This window comes from Bufo bufo, chromosome 7 (genome assembly GCF_905171765.1).
Source record: "Bufo bufo chromosome 7, aBufBuf1.1, whole genome shotgun sequence".
Classification (NCBI taxonomy): Eukaryota; Metazoa; Chordata; class Amphibia; order Anura; family Bufonidae; genus Bufo; species Bufo bufo.
Genome location: NC_053395.1, coordinates 217,519,108 through 217,538,177, shown reverse-complemented (window position 1 = coordinate 217,538,177; position 19,070 = coordinate 217,519,108). Strand labels below are relative to the sequence as shown.

Below are 19,070 nucleotides of genomic sequence, written 5' to 3'. Positions count from 1 at the left end.
AAGGCTAGGGGCACTTCTGATATCCACTTGTCATGTAATGCATTGCAAATAGTTTTGATTTTAAAATCTTCCACCGTTTGGTGTATACAGTTCCTATGCAGACCTATGTGTCTCCATGGTTACAGATCATGTGTAGTCTGATCCTGCAGTCACGGATTACTCTTAGCAGGAAGAGGGATTGGACGTAACTTGACTACATGATTACTTTAGAGACGCACAGGCCAGCGGAGTTGCTGTATACCCAAAACGGTAGCTCTCTTCTCATAAAGAATAGCGGATTTGCCAGTTGGACACGCGGAGGCTGTTATAGCAAAATGGCGGTGGGAGCGTTATAATAAAGCCCATGGATGTGGCCCTTTAAGGCAATAGCAGGTTACGTAGTCTGTTATCCGCTGCCTTTCCTCGGGGTGTGCGGCAGAGGAACGAACGCTATATTTAGCAGAGGTGAAATATCCTAAATAGTGTCGCCATCTGGACCACCCCACGAGATTGTTTTCGGCAAGAAACTCACCTCTTGGCAGAGAGAATTGGGATTATATGGATTTCCTTTGCGAGCGGCTTGCACACTTTTTTGCATGGTTAAATAGTTGACACTCGTTCTTTAGTATTTTGCGAAAACGAGCGAGGGATAACGGTGGAGCCTTAAGCTGTTCTCCATATGGCGCTGTCACTGAGCCACCCGCTCGATGAAGTCGATGCGTATTCATTTCCTTCCTTCGCTGTGGTCCAGAGCATATGATCTTGGTTAAACTGCAGAGGCTTACGTTGTGTGAAGGTGACCTAGGGGACTTCGCGGCCGTCCTAGGCTTGTTGGAACGTGACCCCAATACATAGACCGCACCGGAGCGATATTGTTGTCGTGTTTTCATTAACGTCTTAACAACATGGGGACTTTTTAATTTTGAATTAATCAGTTTTCTAATATCTCTACTTGTTGTCAGTGAGTGAGAACCTTCTTATTTACACCTAGAGACCAGTGCCATCCACAGATGCCCCCATAACAGTGTCATCCACAGATTTACCCCATAAGTGTCATCCATTAGTTCAAACCCCACCAAAAGCACACCTTTATACATAAAGGGAATCAACAAGGTAAAAGAGGAGAGAATATTTAAAAGAAGGAAAATCTGCTACAAGAGGACATAGTTTTAAATTAGAGGGGCAAAGGTTTAAAAGTAATATAAGGAAGTATTACTTTACTGAGAGAGTAGTGGATGCATGGAATAGCCTTCCTGCAGAAGTGGTAGCTGCAAATACAGTGGAGGAGTTTAAGCATGCATGGGATAGGCATAAGGCCATCCTTCATATAAGATAGGGCCAGGGACTATTCATAGTATTTAGTATATTGGGCAGACTGGATGGGCCAAATGGTTCTTATCTGTCGACACATTCTATGTTTCTAGACCAAATGGCTGTTACAGCTGAGGGTTTGTTACAATTGTATCCAATGTAGAGATTCCTCCCTGAGCTGAATAATCCTGTGTTCCCAGCTGATACATTTTACATGCAGTGATACATTGTAGCAGACCACAAGGCATGAGACAGATACGTAATGTTTAGACTAGGGGTCAGGCTATTGTGAAACTACAACTCCCAACATGCTCCATTCACTTGTATGGAGATTTTGAGAATAGCTAAGCACATGTGCATGCGGGGAGTTGTAGTTTAGCAACATCTGTTGTGTGTGGGCGAACTCCCATCATGCCCTGACGGCCTATGGGGCTATTAGAGCATTGATGGGGGTTGTAGTGTTTTCAGCATCTGGCGATCAAAGGCTTAGACCAGGCATCCTCAAACTGCGGCCCTCCAGCTGTTGAAAAACTATAACTCCCACAATGCCCTGCTGTAGGCTGATACCTGTAGGCTGTTCGGGCATGCTGGGAGTTGTAGTTTTGCAACAGCTGGAGGGCCGCAGTTTGTGGATGCCTGGCTTAGACTGATTCACATTCGAGCATTATTGGGTCCATGCAGGTTTCCGGCCTCTGGACGTCCATTCACTGACAGCAAAGACATATATTTTTTCTGCACTAATACATTGTAACAAACTATCAGGAGAAGAGATTTGTGCTGTCTAGCTCGCAGAGGATTATTAAGACTAATATACAATAAAGCGGTGACCCCCGTCTGTACCGCGCTGTGATCTGTGTCGGTGTACACCGCAGCTGCTTGTAGTAATAGTCAGGATTTATGACATCTGGGATGACTTTGAGTAGAAGTTGTAAACGGCTTAAGCCCCTGAAAACCACTTGTAGGATTTAGGATTCTGCTTCGTCACGCGGCCGTATTGTCTGGTTCACGTAGGCTGGAGCGATCCTGACTCTGCTATTGTACGGTGTAGTGTGGGTTGGTAGCGGATTGCTTTTCCCCTGGAATACCTTTTCATTAATCCTTTTCCTCGCACTGGGTATTTACGGGAACAGCGGGTGCTTGCCTGGCAGATTCCGTTTCTCTTGTGTGCCTCCGTCCTGCCACAATGCTGTACCACCCAGGGCACACAAGACATGGCATAGCTGGGGTCGGGGTGCTAGGACCCCATCCGATCACTAAACGGGCAGGTGTTTAGCTGAGCCCAGTGCCCCTTCATTTCTGCAGTGGGCGGATTTGTAGGATGCCTATAGAAGGGGCACATCGCTCATCGGTCACCTGCATACAGGCCGCCGGCTGCACTTGACTTACTGCTGTGTTTTCTGCAGGACAAGAATACGTATCTGGACATCATCCACACCTTCATGGAAGTACACGGCACCGTCCACGAGAAGGGTACAGTCCACATGCCCAATTACGTGCAGAATCACGGTATACTCAGCGGACGGGACCTGCAGTTCCTGCTTCGAGAGACCACAGTGAGTCTGCTGCCTCCGATTTGCTCATATATGGAAATCCGTTTATATTGATGTGCAAATTAAAGGGGACGTCTCATCAGACAATGGGGGCATATTGCTAGGATATATCCCCGTTGTCTTATAGGTGCGGGTCCCAACCTATATCGAGAATGGAGCCTCAAAAGTGGTGGAGGGCGCTTCTTTTTTCTATGGGCCCGCGCTCTGCTATTTTCGGCGGCCCCATAGAAAATAAATAGAGGGTGGCTGCGAATGCGCCCTCCACCACTTTCGGGGCTCCTTTCCCAGTGGTGGGACCCGCACCTATGACGAGGGCATATCGCTAGTATATTGTCTGAGAGGAGACAATCCCTTTAACGTATTTAAAGGGAATCTAATGTAAAATGCTGGGAAAGTGCAGAGCATTCTGGGTGTCCAGTTGACATGTATACAGTCCAGGCCCATCTACATGGGCAATTCATCTCCCTGGAAGGAGCCCTGATCACGAATTACTTCCATCAGTCGTCGTTAGTATGTCCGGGGTAATTGTTATGCATTCAATGACAAATGAGTGCATGCGTTTTTATCAGCGAACATATTTACAATGGGCACTGATCGGGAGTGAACGGTCGTACGAACAATCAATCAGCGAATCATCGTTGCGTGTGATTGGGCCATTTACACGGTTTCTATGGTGGTCTACCGCTGTGGAGGTAAAGAGTTAGATTTACAAAAAATGTAATCAAATTATTTAAGGCTTCACTTTCTATGGAGATTTAATCTGTGAAATGTTAGAGTAGGAAATCTTATAGTAAAAGTTGCAGGATGGCGCAAATGGATCAGCTAAATACATCGGAATTCTCATTCAAAATGCAGAAGGTTGGACTGGCTGGCCGCCGCCGGGGGTCTCCTGGTCTTTCTGAAGGTTTTCCCCATACGTTTCTACAGAATGGCTAGGTCCACCCCTAGTGGACCCAACTGCACATTGTATTATTGACCTATCCTTTATGCAGATTGACTTCTCCTCCTTCTTTAAGAACCCCCCCCCCCATAAAAAAACATTTTTCATTGGCTTTTTGAGCAGTTGCCATAAGGCGCTTTCCTTGTATTAATGCGCACACCTCGGGCGGTATGTTCTGTGGCTCGGTGAGTTCATGTCGGCTTTGTCCTGTTCACTGAAGAGCAGCTGGAATAATAAGAGTATTAGTACTTCCCGGTTCTGCACTAATCCCCTGTATTTACTCTCCTAATACCCTGAAGTGCTAAGCAAGCAGATCCTATCTCCGCGTTCACCCTGAAACCAAAATATCAATTTCCCTGGAGCGTTGGAGGGGTAAATATTACTGGCACTGTCAGCACGTAATCTCTTTAAGAGGCAGGATTTACGCATCAAAGACCCATTTATACCAAAATGTAAACTGAGATTTTTGTATGTGGAAGATCCTAAAATAACGGAATTTAAAGCCTGAACGTGAAATCTGCCTCCAGTCATCTGGACTTCAAGTCCACTATAGAGTGCTGAATAACTTCATAATTTATAGAGGTCGGAGATCGGGTTTTCTGATAGAGTAAGGGCTCCTATAATTCAATAGGGCCATGTCCTGATACAAGTGAATAGGACAACATCTAATCCGCAAGACAGCATACGGCTGTCTGAATGAGCCCTAACTCTGTCTATTGATATAGGGTTATATGATAAAAACCTGTCTGCAGCCACCAGAAGGGGGAGCCGACAGATCCTCTGTACTACACCGCACAGCAGAGCCGACAGATCCTCTATACTACACCACACAGGAGAGCTGACAGATCTTCTACACTACACCGCACAGGAGAGGTGACAGATCCTCTATACTACACCACACAGGAGAGCTGACAGATCCTCTATACTACACCACACAGCAGAGCTGACAGATCCTCTATACTACACCACACAGGAGAGCCGACAGATCCTCTATACTACACCACACAGCAGAGCTGACAGATCCTCTATACTACACCACACAGGAGAGCCGACAGATCCTCTATACTACACCACACAGGAGAGCCGACAGATCCTCTATACTACACCGCACAGGAGAGGTGACAGATCCTCTATACTACACCACACAGGAGAGCTGACAGATCCTCTATACTACACCACACAGCAGAGCTGACAGATCCTCTATACTACACCACACAGGAGAGCCGACAGATCCTCTATACTACACCACACAGGAGAGCCGACAGATCCTCTATACTACACCACACAGGAGAGCCGACAGATCCTCTATACTACACCACACAGCAGAGCTGACAGATCCTCTATACTACACCACACAGGAGAGCCGACAGATCCTCTATACTACACCACACAGGAGAGCTGACAGATCCTCTATACTACACCACACAGGAGAGCCGACAGATCCTCTATACTACACCACACAGGAGAGCTGACAGATCCTCTATACTACACCACACAGGAGAGATGACAGATCCTCTATACTACACCACACAGGAGAGCTGACAGATCCTCTATACTACACCACACAGGAGAGCTGACAGATCCTCTATACTACACCACACAGGAGAGCCGACAGATCCTGTATACTACACCACACAGGAGAGCTGACAGATCCTCTATACTACACCGCACAGGAGAGCCGACAGATCCTCTATACTACACAGCAGAGCTGACAGATCCTCTATACTACACCACACAGGAGAGCTGACAGATCCTCTATACTACACCACACAGGAGAGATGACAGATCCTCTATACTACACCACACAGGAGAGCTGACAGATCCTCTATACTACACCACACAGGAGAGATGACAGATCCTCTATACTACACCACACAGGAGAGCTGACAGATCCTCTATACTACACCACACAGCAGAGCTGACAGATCCTCTATACTACACCACACAGCAGAGCTGACAGATCGCTGTAGGCTGTCCAGGCATGATGGGAGTTGTAGTTTTTCAACAGCTGGAGGGCCGCAGGTTGGGCTCCTGTGCACATTTGATATCTTCTGCAGATTATTTTTTTTTTTGTGCTTTTCTTATTTTCGTTATCTATTTTCGTGCGGAGAGAGCGATCCGGCTTCTTTCTTTGTATGCGATGTCCTCTATGCCCAGCTGCTCACAGATTTATAGGCTTGGTGACACATGCTGAATAACCTGAAGAGTCCAGATGATTGCAGCCTTGGACCCCTGCTGTTTCCGTATAATTTGGCATGTTCTTTGGCAGCAGTCAGGCTTGCGTGGGTGAGCGTTCCCTCGCTGTGTCACAGTTCAGCATTTACACACAATAAGCCGGACCAGCGCCGTGTGCCTAATGTTAGATCTGCCGCCTGACATCATTCAATGGCACCTTTCCATTTTTTCATTTTTATTGGTAAGGGCTTGCAGCACAGAGATTTTTCACGATGTCGTGGGGGTCGCCTATTTTACCGATATTTCAGGACAGTTCAGTCTTTCCGGGTGCATTGGAATTGCTAGTTAAGCTCTTATGACATGGACAGCTAAAGGGTTAATATGGTGGGCAACGGGACCGTGATTCCAAAACCTCCTAAATGTAATCGGTCAAGTACCTTTTAGAGCAAACAATGGCTGCCTCTTTGGAGAGTCAATGCCAACCGCAGGGGGGGTGTCCAATACAGCTTTGAGCTGACGAATTGACAGACCACTTGCTACAGACTCTTCTGACGACCTCTGCGTTAGGCAGTGTATTCCTAGCGACCAGTCTGGGGGGTTTTCCGTCCAGTTTAAGACTAGCGTGGCCCTAAGTTGACTGCAGACATGGGGCCGAGCCGCCTGGTAAAAGTGCGGCTTAGTGGATCACGCAGTTTATTTTTTATTTTTTTTATTTCAGCTTTTCGTTGGCTTGGGATTCCCGTACGAAGGTCCAGCCCCGCTTGAAGCCATTGCCAATGGCTGCGCTTTCTTGAACCCCAAATTCAACCCACCAAAAAGCAGCCGAAATACGGACTTCTTTAAAGGCAAGCCGACTCTGCGAGAGGTGAGTATGGGGGGGGGGAGGGGCGACTAAATATAAGCAAGGGCACAGAAAGGGAATGGATGCGACCACTCTAAAGGAAATCCGTTCTTTATATATTGAGCCATGAACCTAGAAAGAAAATCCAGCAGTCGTCCGGGGGGGGGGGGGGGGAGCATTGACCGCTGGGGGACCCATGTTTCCCAGGTTGTGTGGAATGGCGGTCACGCATGCGCGCTGCCGCTCCAGTCTGCTCTATGGGACTGGCGGAGATTGCGAGTGTGCGCAGTTGTGACCGCCGCTCCCCCAGAGGGAGACGGGGGATAAGCGTTTGTCATGGGACAACCATTTAATGGACTGTCTGTAATGAACGGTTCCTCCTCTAGTTGGGTGGTCTGCGTCACCCTTGGACTGGTTTTGGAGCTCTCCCTTGACCGCGGATGCCCTGCTATACCATACTCAGGCCATGGAAAAGGGTGGCGCTGTTTCAGCTGATATCTTTTATCAATCTCTTCTGTTGCAGTTAACCTCGCAGCATCCCTATGCTGAAGTGTACATAGGGAAGCCTCACGTCTGGACGGTGAACATCAACAACCCCGATGAAGTTGAGAAGGCCGTGAAGGCGATAATGAATCAGAAGGTGGAATTTTTTATTTCTTTTTTTCTTGCGGCGCCTGCTCTTTACACCACCGCGTCCCCTCCCCGGAGTTTAACCACTTGTGCAACACTTCCTGGCACAACACGACAACCCACAAACAGATCTTGTAATCGGTTTCTTGCGGAAACGCCCTTTACAGGCTGGGTTGCACATTGCTCATGTATATGTGATCAGATTAAGGCTGCTTTCACACTGGCGTTTTGGCTTTCAGTTTGTGAGGTCCATTCAGGGCTCCTCTCACAAGCGGTCCAAAACGGATCAGTTTTGCCCTAACGCATTCTGACTGGAAAAGGATCCGCTCAGAATGCGTCAGTTTGCCTCCGATCTGCTTTGGAGGCTTCTTGCAGCGTTTTGGTGTCCGTCTGACGAAACTGAGCCAAAAGGATCCGTCCTGGCACACAATGTAAGTTAATGGGGACGGATCCGTTTTCTATGACGCAATAGAAAACTGATCAGTCTCCCATTGACTTTCAATAGAATTCATGACTGATGCATGTGCTTGTATTATTGTAATGGATCCGTTTTTGCAGATCCATGACTGATCCGCCCAAAACGCGAGTTTGAAAGTAGCCTGAGGGCTCTTTCACACTTGCGTTGTTCTTTTCTTCCGGCATAGAGTTCCGTCGTCGGGGCTCTATGCCGGAAGAATCCTGATCAGGATTATCCTAATGCATTCTGAATGGAGAGAAATCCGTTCAGGATGCATCAGGATGTCTTCAGTTCTGGAACGGAACGTTTTTTGGCCGGAGAAAATACTGCAGCATGCTGCGCTTTTTGCTCCGGTCAAAAATCCTGAACACTTGCCGCAAGGCCGGATCCGGAATTAATGCCCATTGAAAGGCATTAATCCGGATCCGGCCTTAAGCTAAACGTAGTTTCGGCGCATTACCGGATCCGACGTTTAGCTTTTTCTGAATGGTTACCATGGCTGCCAGGACGCTAAAGTCCTGTTTGCCATGGTAAAGTGTAGTGGGGAGCGGGGGAGCAGTGTACTTACCGTCCGTGCGGCTCCCGGGGCGCTCCAGAGTGACGTCAGGGCGCCCCACGCGCATGGGTGACGTGTCGCATGGACACGTCATCCATGCGCATGGGGCGCTCTGACTTCATTCTGGAGCGCCCCGGGAGCCGCACGGACTGTAAGTATACTGCTCCCCCGCTCCCCACTACTATGGCAATCAGGACTTTAATAGCGTCCTGGCTGCCATAGTAACACTGAACGCATTTTGAAGACGGATCAGTCTTCAAATGCGTTCAGTTCACTTGCGGTGTTACGGATCCGGCGGGCACCTCCGGCAAATGGAGTGCACGACGGATCCGGACAACGCAAGTGTGAAAGAGGCCTAACCGTGTTCTGAAATTCACTTTTTGGTCGGCCTTGCGCCCTGTCCCAGGACGAGGTTAACACCACCTTATGGTGACAGATATCTGGTCACGCAATTTCCACACTATCTGTACTATGCAAAACTTTCCCCGTAGCTAGCCGAGAAGCAGAAGCCGCTCCATTGGGATGCAGGTGTCTGGCGCTTTGATGTAACGTACACTGACGTGCGCGCAGATCCAAGCGTTCAACCCATTTCGCTTGAGCTGTTCGCACCAAAGTAACGTCTCTTGATGTCGCAGATTAACTTGTGTGTTTTTTTTTTTTTTTCCTTTCTTGCAGAATGAACCGTATCTGCCCTACGAGTTTACATGTGAAGGGATGCTGCAGAGGGTGAACGCCTTCATTGAAAACCAGGTAAGGGCGCGCTTAAAGGGATTCGCACTCCCGTCACCCGTGTTTCCCTATGGGGCAGAAAGTTGAGCAAGTCATACAAATTCAGATTTCCTCTTACGTGTCAGTGGTGGTAACTCCAAATTTTACCGTGAAGCGTATGGTGAGCACTAGACGTAGAGCATCAGCGGCATAGCTTTGAGGGTAGCAGGGGCTCCAGCGGTAATCATTAGAGCAATGATCACGTGGCTCGTTATTCATGCAGATTATGGTGAGTATTCAGGCCAGAAATCCACGTGAGATCTGCCTTCGTGTAGCTTGTACGGCCATGCAGTGCTCCTGACTGCGCACATCAAGAACTTTTTCATATATGGAACTTTGCTGCCACCTGTAGGCTGATGCCGGTCTCTGCAGGCTGCATTTTCACGTCTGTCCTTTTTCTTCCTCTCCCTCTCCGCAGGACTTCTGTCACGGACAGGTCATGTGGCCGCCATTAAGCTCCCTGCAGGTGAAGTTAGCACAGCCGGGTAAGTCCTGCAAACAAGTGTGCCAGGAGAACCAGCTCATCTGTGAGCCCTCGTACTTCCAGCATCTCAACCAAGACAAAGACCTGGCCAAGTAAGTGTAACCAATGGCAGCGCACGTTGAGAGTTGTGGTCTTGTGACAAATAGATCTCCCTTTTAAAAGGACTGATTTGGGTTAATGACCATTTAAGCTCTGACCACCTTAGCATTATCACATAAATGGATCTGTCGCTGCTTCCTGCTTTTTTCCTGAAATACTCTGTGCTGTTGTATACCGCTCCCATTATGCCATGTAGCCCTGACTTCATGATCATAGCTACACGAGCAGACAGGCCAAAACTCCCCAATGGGATCAGCACGCTCCTTTCCTGAAATACAATGTGCTGCTGTGTACCCAACACCTACTTTGTGGCCTCCCATTTGTCTCCATATTCCTCCCCTCATCATGTAACATGTAGCCCTGTCCTTACTGACACCACATGTGTACAGGGCACTGCCTCCTACAAAATCAGAAATACTGTGCTGCTGTAAGTAACCTCCCACCTGCCTCCATGCTTCTCCTCCCATCATGCTCCTGTGCAGTCCCGAGTAGGTTACTGCCCCTCACAAGATCAATGCACCCCTCTTCAGAAATACTCTGTGCTGCTTTGTGTCCTGCTCCTCCCACTATGTAACACTCAGTATGTGACCTCCCACTTGCCTCCATGCTTCTCCTCCCATGTTCCTGTGCAGTCCCGAGTAGGTTACTGCCCCTCACAAGATCAGTACACCCCTCTTCTGAAATACTCTGTGCTGCTTTGTCCTGCTCCTCCCACTATGTAACACTCAGTATGTGACCTCCCACTTGCCTCCATGCTTCTCCTCCCATCATGTTCCTGTGCAGTCCCACGTAGGTCACTGCCCGTCACAAGATCAGTACACCCCTCTTCTGAAATACTCTGTGCTGCTTTGTCCTGCTCCTCCCACTATGTAACACTCAGTATGTGACCTCCCACTTGCCTCCATGCTCCTCCTCCCATCATGTTCCTGTGCAGTCCTGCGTAGGTCACTGCCCCTCACAAGGTCGGTACACCCCTCTTCTGCTGCTCTGAATATTGCATGGTGTATGGGTTTGAGGATCTCCCCATGATCAGAGTGCGCACCAGATGGGATGACATCTGTATATTCTCCTCTGTACCGACTTGTCCGTCGACTACTAATTCTACATTTGTTTCTACCGCAGGTTCGGGATCCACTGCCAGTCATCGGACACTGCGAATGACATTGTGGCCCCGTCAATTGACGAGAGCAAAAAACAATGCATCTTTCAAGGGGATCTGTTGTTGTTCAGCTGCGCAGGGTCTCACCCCAACCACAGGAGGGTCTGTCCCTGCAGAGACTACATGAAGGGACAGGTGGCTCTCTGCAAGGACTGTCTATAGCACCCCATGCCCCCCTCATCCGGATAGGATCCATTCAGCGCTGGTGCCGGGGTATGGTAGGATTTCTTGCCCTCTTTAGACATCGGCATTCTTGGAAATGGGCGGGTGTCTCACCCTTAAAGGGACGCTCTTCTAATGCCATTTTCCAGTGGACTACTTTGAAATGGTTGAGAGAACCTGTCCACCTCTGCTCTGGTCACGCAGCAGATTTCCAAAACCGTCCACTGTTGTACTGAGCAGGCCCGTCTGATAAGACGTCTCGGGAACGCAAGGGCGCCGTCTTGTACTCGACCCTCCATGCATGCTGCAGAGGTGGTGGAGGAACTCGTAAACAGCCAACCGTGTGCTACCGCATGACTACTCCACAAGATAAGCTACTGATGGTCTGCAGAACGGTGGTTGTCAGATTTTGACGCCGTATGCTAAAAAAAAAAAATCCTCCCCAGCCCGTTTCAGGTTCCAGACACTGCCAGGCGATTGGATGACGGCACGCTTGACTCTTCCCAGGATCCTTTGGGACAAAAAAAAATGTTCGTAGAGCCGTTGTGTGGTCATAATGCTGTCTTAGCTAGTGATGGAGGTAGTGTAGCCAAAGCCAGTGCTTAAAGAGACAGTAGCGTTAGAATTACAGAGGATATATATATATATATATATATATATGCGTACACAGCTTGTACAGGATATTGATTTTTTTAAGGGCATGTCTGTGAGATAATTATGTATATATTTAACGTGGAGTATTTTTATTTATGACAGAGGGTGTGCATTTTTCTAAGTTTATAATAATTTAATGTTTTTTTTTTTTTTTGTTTTTTTTTTGGAGTATATGTAATTTGACCTTTTTGCTGCAAAGTGAAGGGAGCCATTTTGTCAGGTTTTCAGCTTCTGAGGTATGAGGCACATGAAACCTCAGCGACGCTTAAAGGAAAGGTCTGCTTTTGCAATAACCTTTTTATTGCACCAGTGCATGTGAAATTCAGTCTCCATTAAAAAATCCCCCATCGTTCTGTGCCTACAGCTCCTATGCAGACCTTTGTTTCTATGGTAACAGACTACAAACAATGTGTAGTCTGATCTTGCAGTCGTATTGCCATGAGTTCCTGCTAACCTAGCAAATGTAAGCTCTTAGAAAGTAGGGGACCGATAGAGATTAGTGCGAATGCAGCCTCTGACTACGCCATGTAGTCTGTTACCATGGAGATGCATAGTTCTGCATAGGATATGTAGAGACAAACATATAAAAAAAAAGTTATTATTTTTTACGATGTATCGAGAGAAAAAAATTGGTTGTGAAGGTGAGCGACTGAAATCTCATGCGCCTGCTACAAAATAAATCGGGGGCTTGGTGTTTGGGATTCACTGTGCATGACCGTACTTGCTTCATCTGTATTGGATTGGGGTAGCCAAGGCTTGCACTTGAAGTGTGAGTTTGTAGTTGGGCTGTTACTTTGCTTCTCGAAGGTGATGCTTTATGGGTTTTTTTTTTTTTGGGGGGGTTGTTTTTGTTTTTAACTTTTTCGTAATTTAATGAAATTAAAGCTAAAGGTAGGATTTGTAAAAGAGCTAAAAAAAAAAAATTTGAGGACCAATTTTTTTAAAGAGGTTGTCCAGGATTTTTTCGGAAAACAGCGCCACACCTGGCCACAGGTTATATGCAGTACTGCTGCTCGGCTTAATTGAAGTGGATGATGCTGAGCTGCAGAGCCATGCACAGTGAGGGCTCATTCAGCCGGTCATATTTTTTATTTTTTTTTGTTTTTTTGCTGTCCACAAAAATTCTGATACTTTTTTTGGGGACCGTTCAGCACATTTGCAGCTGGAAGAATTAAGACAGAGCTTCTCCAGCTGTTATATAGAATTGTTTTTCTCCATGTTTCTTTTGGAGAACTATAGCATGTTGCGTATAAAAATAAAAAAAATCCATTCATTAAAATTGTGCTTTTGGCCCCAACAAAATAGCTCACTTTTAAATGGCCTTCAGGTGGTTGTTGTGCAGTAGTCGGTGTAGTCAGGACCGCCCCCACACGTCACTTTCAGTTATGAGCTAATTGAGGGCGGTCCTGACTACACCGACTACTGAACAACCTATGTTTCTCTGCCGCAAACAAACTTAGTCTAAAAAAAAAGTGTTTATTTTTGTTTTGTTGCAACTTAGAAAAACAAATGTTTAACGTTGACCGGCGCTCTAAGAAACTCAATGATTTGATGCATTTAAAGGGGTGCGTAACCCTAGAAAATGGACATTTAAATTGGGACATCTGCAAGATTCCCTGTCAAAATTGAAATGAACAGTCTAGGATAAACCTATTGCATAATGCGATTGGGCAGAGCATGACTCTAGGATTTAAAGAACACATCAGAAAATTGGTCTTCTCCCTGTTAAAGGCCTTGTACTAGAAATATCTGTGTATTTCCCGGAGAGTTTCTTTAGATTAATACACTGGTCTTGCATAGGCCATTCCACCCCTGCTCCTGAAAAAAACGATGATGGGATTCATATACAAGTGGATTCTGTGGCCCACACAAGACTTCCTGCAGTTACAACCCCTTAGAGCGGAGTAGCTTCTTGTACCAGTCAGCCCTTTGTAAGCTCATGTAAAAAAAAAAAGTTAAAAAAAATTCTTGCGTCGGCTTGCACTACTTCAGATCTCCAGCAGAGGTCACCGGTACAGCAGAGTACAGGACACTGGTGCACACTTTTCTTCTGTTGCAAATGTTACTTATATAACAAACTGAAGTTTTCTGCAGTATCACTGCCGTAATGAGCGCTGCCACGTTCGTGGTCAACGGTCTCCACGCCAGTGTTCTGAATATTGAGCAGGAGGTGGATGATCGTCAAAAATTTCCTGATACATAAAAATCTTTGTAAGTATGCATTCACACAACTGAAAAGTCAGTTTTTTTTTTTTTTTATTTTTTTTTTTTCACAGATGGCTTCCTAGGGAAAACAAAGCTCCCTTGCACTGTATGGGGGCTGTCTGTCCGTACTGGAAAACAAACAAAATAGGACCTGCCCTAATTTTGATGGCCGTTATTCACAGGCCATTATAAAAAAATAAAATAATAAATCAAGGTATTTTTTGCCTAAGGTCATAGTTTCAACGAGGCATATTTTCCCAGGTGTGCAAGTTGCCATATAAGTCATATTTTCTTAAAGGGATTGTACAGGATAGAAAAACATGGCTGCTTTCTTCCTCCACAGAGAGCACCACCCTTGGTCCTTGGATTGTCTGGTATTGCAGTTCAGCTCCACTAAAGTGAATAGGACGAGTTGCAATATCGCACACATCCTGCAGATACGTGGCTTTGTCTTGGGGAAATGAACAGCCATGTTTTTGTAATCCTGCCCAGTCCCTTTTAAAGGCTATGTACTCCTTTTTGGAGGAATTTTTTGATTGTATGTTACTCATTTTTGGCTAAAAGTAATTTTTTTTTTCAATTGGCCTTTATTGAAAATATTGAGCCGTTCTGTCACAAACGGTTAACAGTTTTTCTAGCTGTGTGACTGGTACTCATCTAATAACCCTTATCTCTAAACTACTAAGAGGTCATAAACACTTAACCGTAAGATAAGAACTGAGCTTTAATGATAGTCAGAGATAAGGAGCCTGTCAGCTCCTGGTCTGACGGAAAATCCAAAAGGATGCTTCTAGAGCATCTAAGCTCTGTGCAGAAAAAAGGACGCCAAATTTTTAATAAAGACCAATTGAAGAAAAAATGTTTTGCTCTAAATGACTGCAATGCAATAATAAAAAATGCCCCCAAAGGTGGCAATAGCCTTTAAGTCCTCAAGCATCTTACTGCCCGCATCTGCCAGTACAAGATTAGCCAAACATTCCAAGTCATCTGTATGAATCCTAATCCCGCTGGGACACTGCCATCTACTGGTCATGTGACACATGGCATTCCTCTGCTCAGTTTATAAACCCCTTCACAACCTAAACCTAAAATGTGTAAAAATGGGCATTCTGTTCTTTGATTTGTTGCACTGATCTTGTATGTTATTGATTCTGAAATTCTCTGTTAACCCTTTGTTACATTCAACTGAGGGGATTAAAAAAACAAAAAATTGTTTATTTGTACCTTATTCTGTTTTCCCGCTGGTGAAAATTGAATACAAAACACACTGTTTAAGATGACAATGAGGACCTCATTATCTCATATATGCAAGTTAATTTGCACATGTATAAAATAGAACTTCTTTTCTTTGTTTTTGTTTTTTGTTCTTTTTTTTTTTTTTTTCTTAGGGGTTCTGGTTTATTTTTGTGACTATTTTACTGTTTCTGGGGCTCTCACTTGTAAATTTCAGATGTGTTTGTGTTGTTGGGTCGTCTTATTTGTCTTAATTTAATTTAAATACAGTATGTGCCTTTTAACTCTTTAAAGGTTGTTTTGTGAATTGGAATTTGTTGGAACATTTATGACAGACACAACAATTGGCCCTTCAAATACATTTTTTGGGATAATTTTTTTTTTAAAACCGAATATCTTGGCAGAATAATATCTGTGACCTATAGAACCGTGAATTTTATCTTATTCCATATGTACCCCCACAGGAACTTTCAAAATTACATGTAAAACTGACCAACTATTTCTTTATGCTCCAGAGCTGCACTCACTATTCTGCTAGTGCAGTCACTGTGTACATACATTACTTATCCTGTACTGATCCTGAGTTACAGCCTGTATTATACTCCAGAGCTGCACTCGCTATTCTGCTGGTGCAGTCACTGTGTACATACATTACATTACTTATCTTGTACTGATCCTGAGCTAAGTCCTGTATTATGCTCCAGAGCTGCACTCACTATTCTGCTGGTGAAGTCACTGTATACATACATTACTTATCCTGTACTGATCCTGAGTTACGTCCTGTATTATACTCCAGAGCTGCACTCACTACTCTGCTGGTGGAGTCACTGTGTAAATACATTACTTATCCTGTACTGATCCTGAGTTACATCCTGTATCATACTCCAGAGCTGCACTCACTATTCTGCTGGTGAAGTCACTGTGTACATATATTACATTACTTATCCTGTACTGATCCTGAGTTACATCCTGTATTATACTCCAGAGCTGCACTCACTATTCTGCTGGTGCAGTCACTGTGTACATACATTACTTATCCTGTACTGATCCTGCTTTACATCCTGTATTATACTCCAGAGCTGCACTCATTATTCTGGTGTATATCGGTAACAATCTTGTTGACTGTTTTTTGTGTGACAACCAGCAGAATAGTGAGCGCAGCTCTGGAGTATAATACAGGATGTAATGATCCTTTTATGTGGTATGAAGCTCAGGAATGGACACTGATCATTGCCATGTGTAAAAATGGCAACTATCACCTGAAGAATGAGAGCAAGCGTCAGGTGAATGCACATTTTATGTGGCACGTTCCCTGCTCTGTGAACACCATATAACCGCACCTTGGATATACGGTGTCCTGTGTGTTCCTCTCCCGCCAAGCCGCCATTTTTTTGTGTTCTTGTGTTTTTGTTCCAGCATTTTCTGATCACGGGGTAGAGATTGTAATTGTTTATATAGTGTTGCTGAAATAAAGCTTTCAGAGCCGTTGTAAATGTTTGATTCTGCATCTTTAGACCTAACGCTTTCAGTTTTAACTGTTGTAGAGAAGAAATTCTAGGGAGACTTTATTTTTCAATAAATGATTTTTCTGGTGTGGATTTTGTCCAATCAGTAAATTGCTACTGACGCGGGCGGCATTTCTGACGTAGGCAAATCAGGCCTTTGGTGAGTTTTGTAGATCGGTGGTCCCCAGGTAGTTGGCAGCCATCTACTGGGCAGTGGATTACGACTGCTCCACATTAAAGGGGGGTTGTCTGAATTATATAAAACTTTTGCTACCCATGTAAACTGCCTAAAACAGGAATGCTCAACCTGCTGCCCTACTAGCTGTAGGCTGTCCAGGCTTACTGGGAATTGTAGTTTTGCAACAGCTAGAGGGCCGTAGGTTGGGCATTCCTGGCCTAAAAAAAAAAAAAATTTGGGGGAAAATGGTGTCTCTTTAATATTACTATATGGAGTGGCGATGCTTAAGTCACAGACTACCCAGAAGTCTGACTAATAACTGAACTGGAATTAGTAATGTCTAAATAGGACTGTGACAGTTGGAATAACTGAGCCACGGCTGAATGATGGCTGACTGGGCAGTTAATGTACAAGGTTGCAGTCTGTTTAGAAAGGATCGCCAAAACCGGAAAGGGGGGGGGGGTCTGCCTTTATGTAAAGTCCTGTCCACACTGCGGGGAGATACAAGTGAGGGACATGAACATGTGGAGTCACTGTGGGTAGAAATACATGGAGCTAAATACAATAATAAATTACTAATAGGAGTTTATTATAAACCACCTAATATACCAGAGTCCACAGGAAATCTACTTCTAAACGAAATGAAGACTGCAAATCATAATGAGGTGGTTATTATGGGGGACTTCAACTACCCAGATATAGACTGGGAAACTAAAACTTGTACATCTCATAAGGAAAACAGGTTCTTGGCAATAACCAAAGACAATTACCTCTCCCAACTGGTTCAGGACCCGACTAGAGGGGCGGCCATACTGGACTTAGTACTAACCAATTGCAAAGAAAAATTGGGGGTCAGTTAGGGGTGGGCGATATAAATTTGTGCCACGATATGGATTTTGTCCAGATCGCCGCAACGTGATATGACCATGGAGCGGTAGTGAATGATCGCGCTCTTGGCGCCACCATGTTCTCCTGAGCCGGCACCCTCCCTACCCACTGTGCGCAGCTGCCGCTGGCCACTAATAAGAACCGAGTAGGAGGAGGAGGGGAGGGACTGTGGCCACTGCACCACCAATGAATTCCTGAATACCAACGTAGCGTTCATGTGCTGGCCATATCCAGGCCCCTATGACTGCATGCTGTGATCCGCTGCAATTAACCCCTCAGTTGAGGGGTTAATCGCGCGGATCACAGCGTCCTGTCAGAGGTCGGGTGCCGGGAATGTTCTTCAGTCTCTGCATTGTTGGCAGTGGGCAGTTCCGATCGGAGTCCCAGCAGTGTAATGCTGGGGCTACGATTGGTTACCATGGTAGCCAGGAGTCATGCTACTAAAGTCCTGGCTGCCATGGTATGTTAGTAAGCAGCATTATACTCGCGTGCGCCGTGGCTGCCGGTCGCTCCTTCTTCTGTCTGTGCGGCGCATTGCTAATGCTTATAGCATTAGCAATGTGCCGCACAGACCTATGAGAAGGAGCGGCCACGGCGCACGTGAGTATAATGCTCACTAACATACCATGGCAGCCAGGACTTCAGTAGCGTCCTGGCTGCCATGGTAACCGATCGGAGCCCCAGCATTACACTGCTGGGACTCTGATCGGAACTGCCCACTGCCACCAATGATGGGGGGGGGTGGGGTAGGGGGACCCTGTGGCCACTGCCACCAATGATTAATACTGGGGAGGGGGGTTGGTTTTGAGTTACCAGAGGGGGTTGATAAGAGGGAGAGGCTGGGGGGCACATGGGGGGTGGATCAGGGGCTGGGGGTGCACATGAGAGGCTGGCTGCCATGGTCAGCTCCCTGCTGTTGTGTGCACAGGGCAGCAGGGAGAGTGTAAAGTCCTATTCACCCTAATAGAGCTCTATTAGGGTGAATATGACAAGGGTTCTAGCCCTTAAGGAGGCTAATAGTTATTAAATAACCCCCCCCCCCAAATATAGAAAACATATCGCGATATATATTGCATATCGCACATGCTTAAAATGATATCGCAATATAGATTTTAGGCCATATCGTCCACCCCTAGGGTCAGTCATTCCATGAATGTAATGGAGGCCAGTATGGCACCAGTTAATGTGGTATTTAGTGTTAGGTTCCCGTCTTACAGAGATCGCCTTGACGTTTCGCAGACGGGCACAAATAACTTTGTACAAAATGATTTGCCAAGCATCTCAAATTTATTAGCT

The 19,070-nt window shown here is 45.9% G+C and overlaps 1 protein-coding gene across 6 annotated transcripts in view; it reads left to right on the top strand.

The window, feature by feature from the left end:
- Positions 1-13,031, top strand: part of MGAT5 (alpha-1,6-mannosylglycoprotein 6-beta-N-acetylglucosaminyltransferase) — a 94,097-nt gene extending 81,066 nt beyond the window's left edge. For 4 of the 6 annotated variants that reach the window (XM_040441207.1, XM_040441206.1, XM_040441210.1 and 1 more), the window contains exons 12-17: positions 2,694-2,843; positions 6,674-6,820; positions 7,320-7,436; positions 9,115-9,189; positions 9,626-9,783; positions 10,913-11,111. In XM_040441207.1, coding sequence (XP_040297141.1) covers positions 2,694-2,843; positions 6,674-6,820; positions 7,320-7,436; positions 9,115-9,189; positions 9,626-9,783; positions 10,913-11,111 — 846 coding nt within the window. Of the gene's footprint in view, positions 1-2,693; positions 2,844-6,673; positions 6,821-7,319; positions 7,437-9,114; positions 9,190-9,625; positions 9,784-10,912 lie in introns of all 6 variants that reach the window. The other 2 variants (XR_005780602.1, XM_040441205.1) reach the window with 2 other exon arrangements.
- The last annotated feature ends 6,039 nt before the right edge of the window (positions 13,032-19,070 follow it).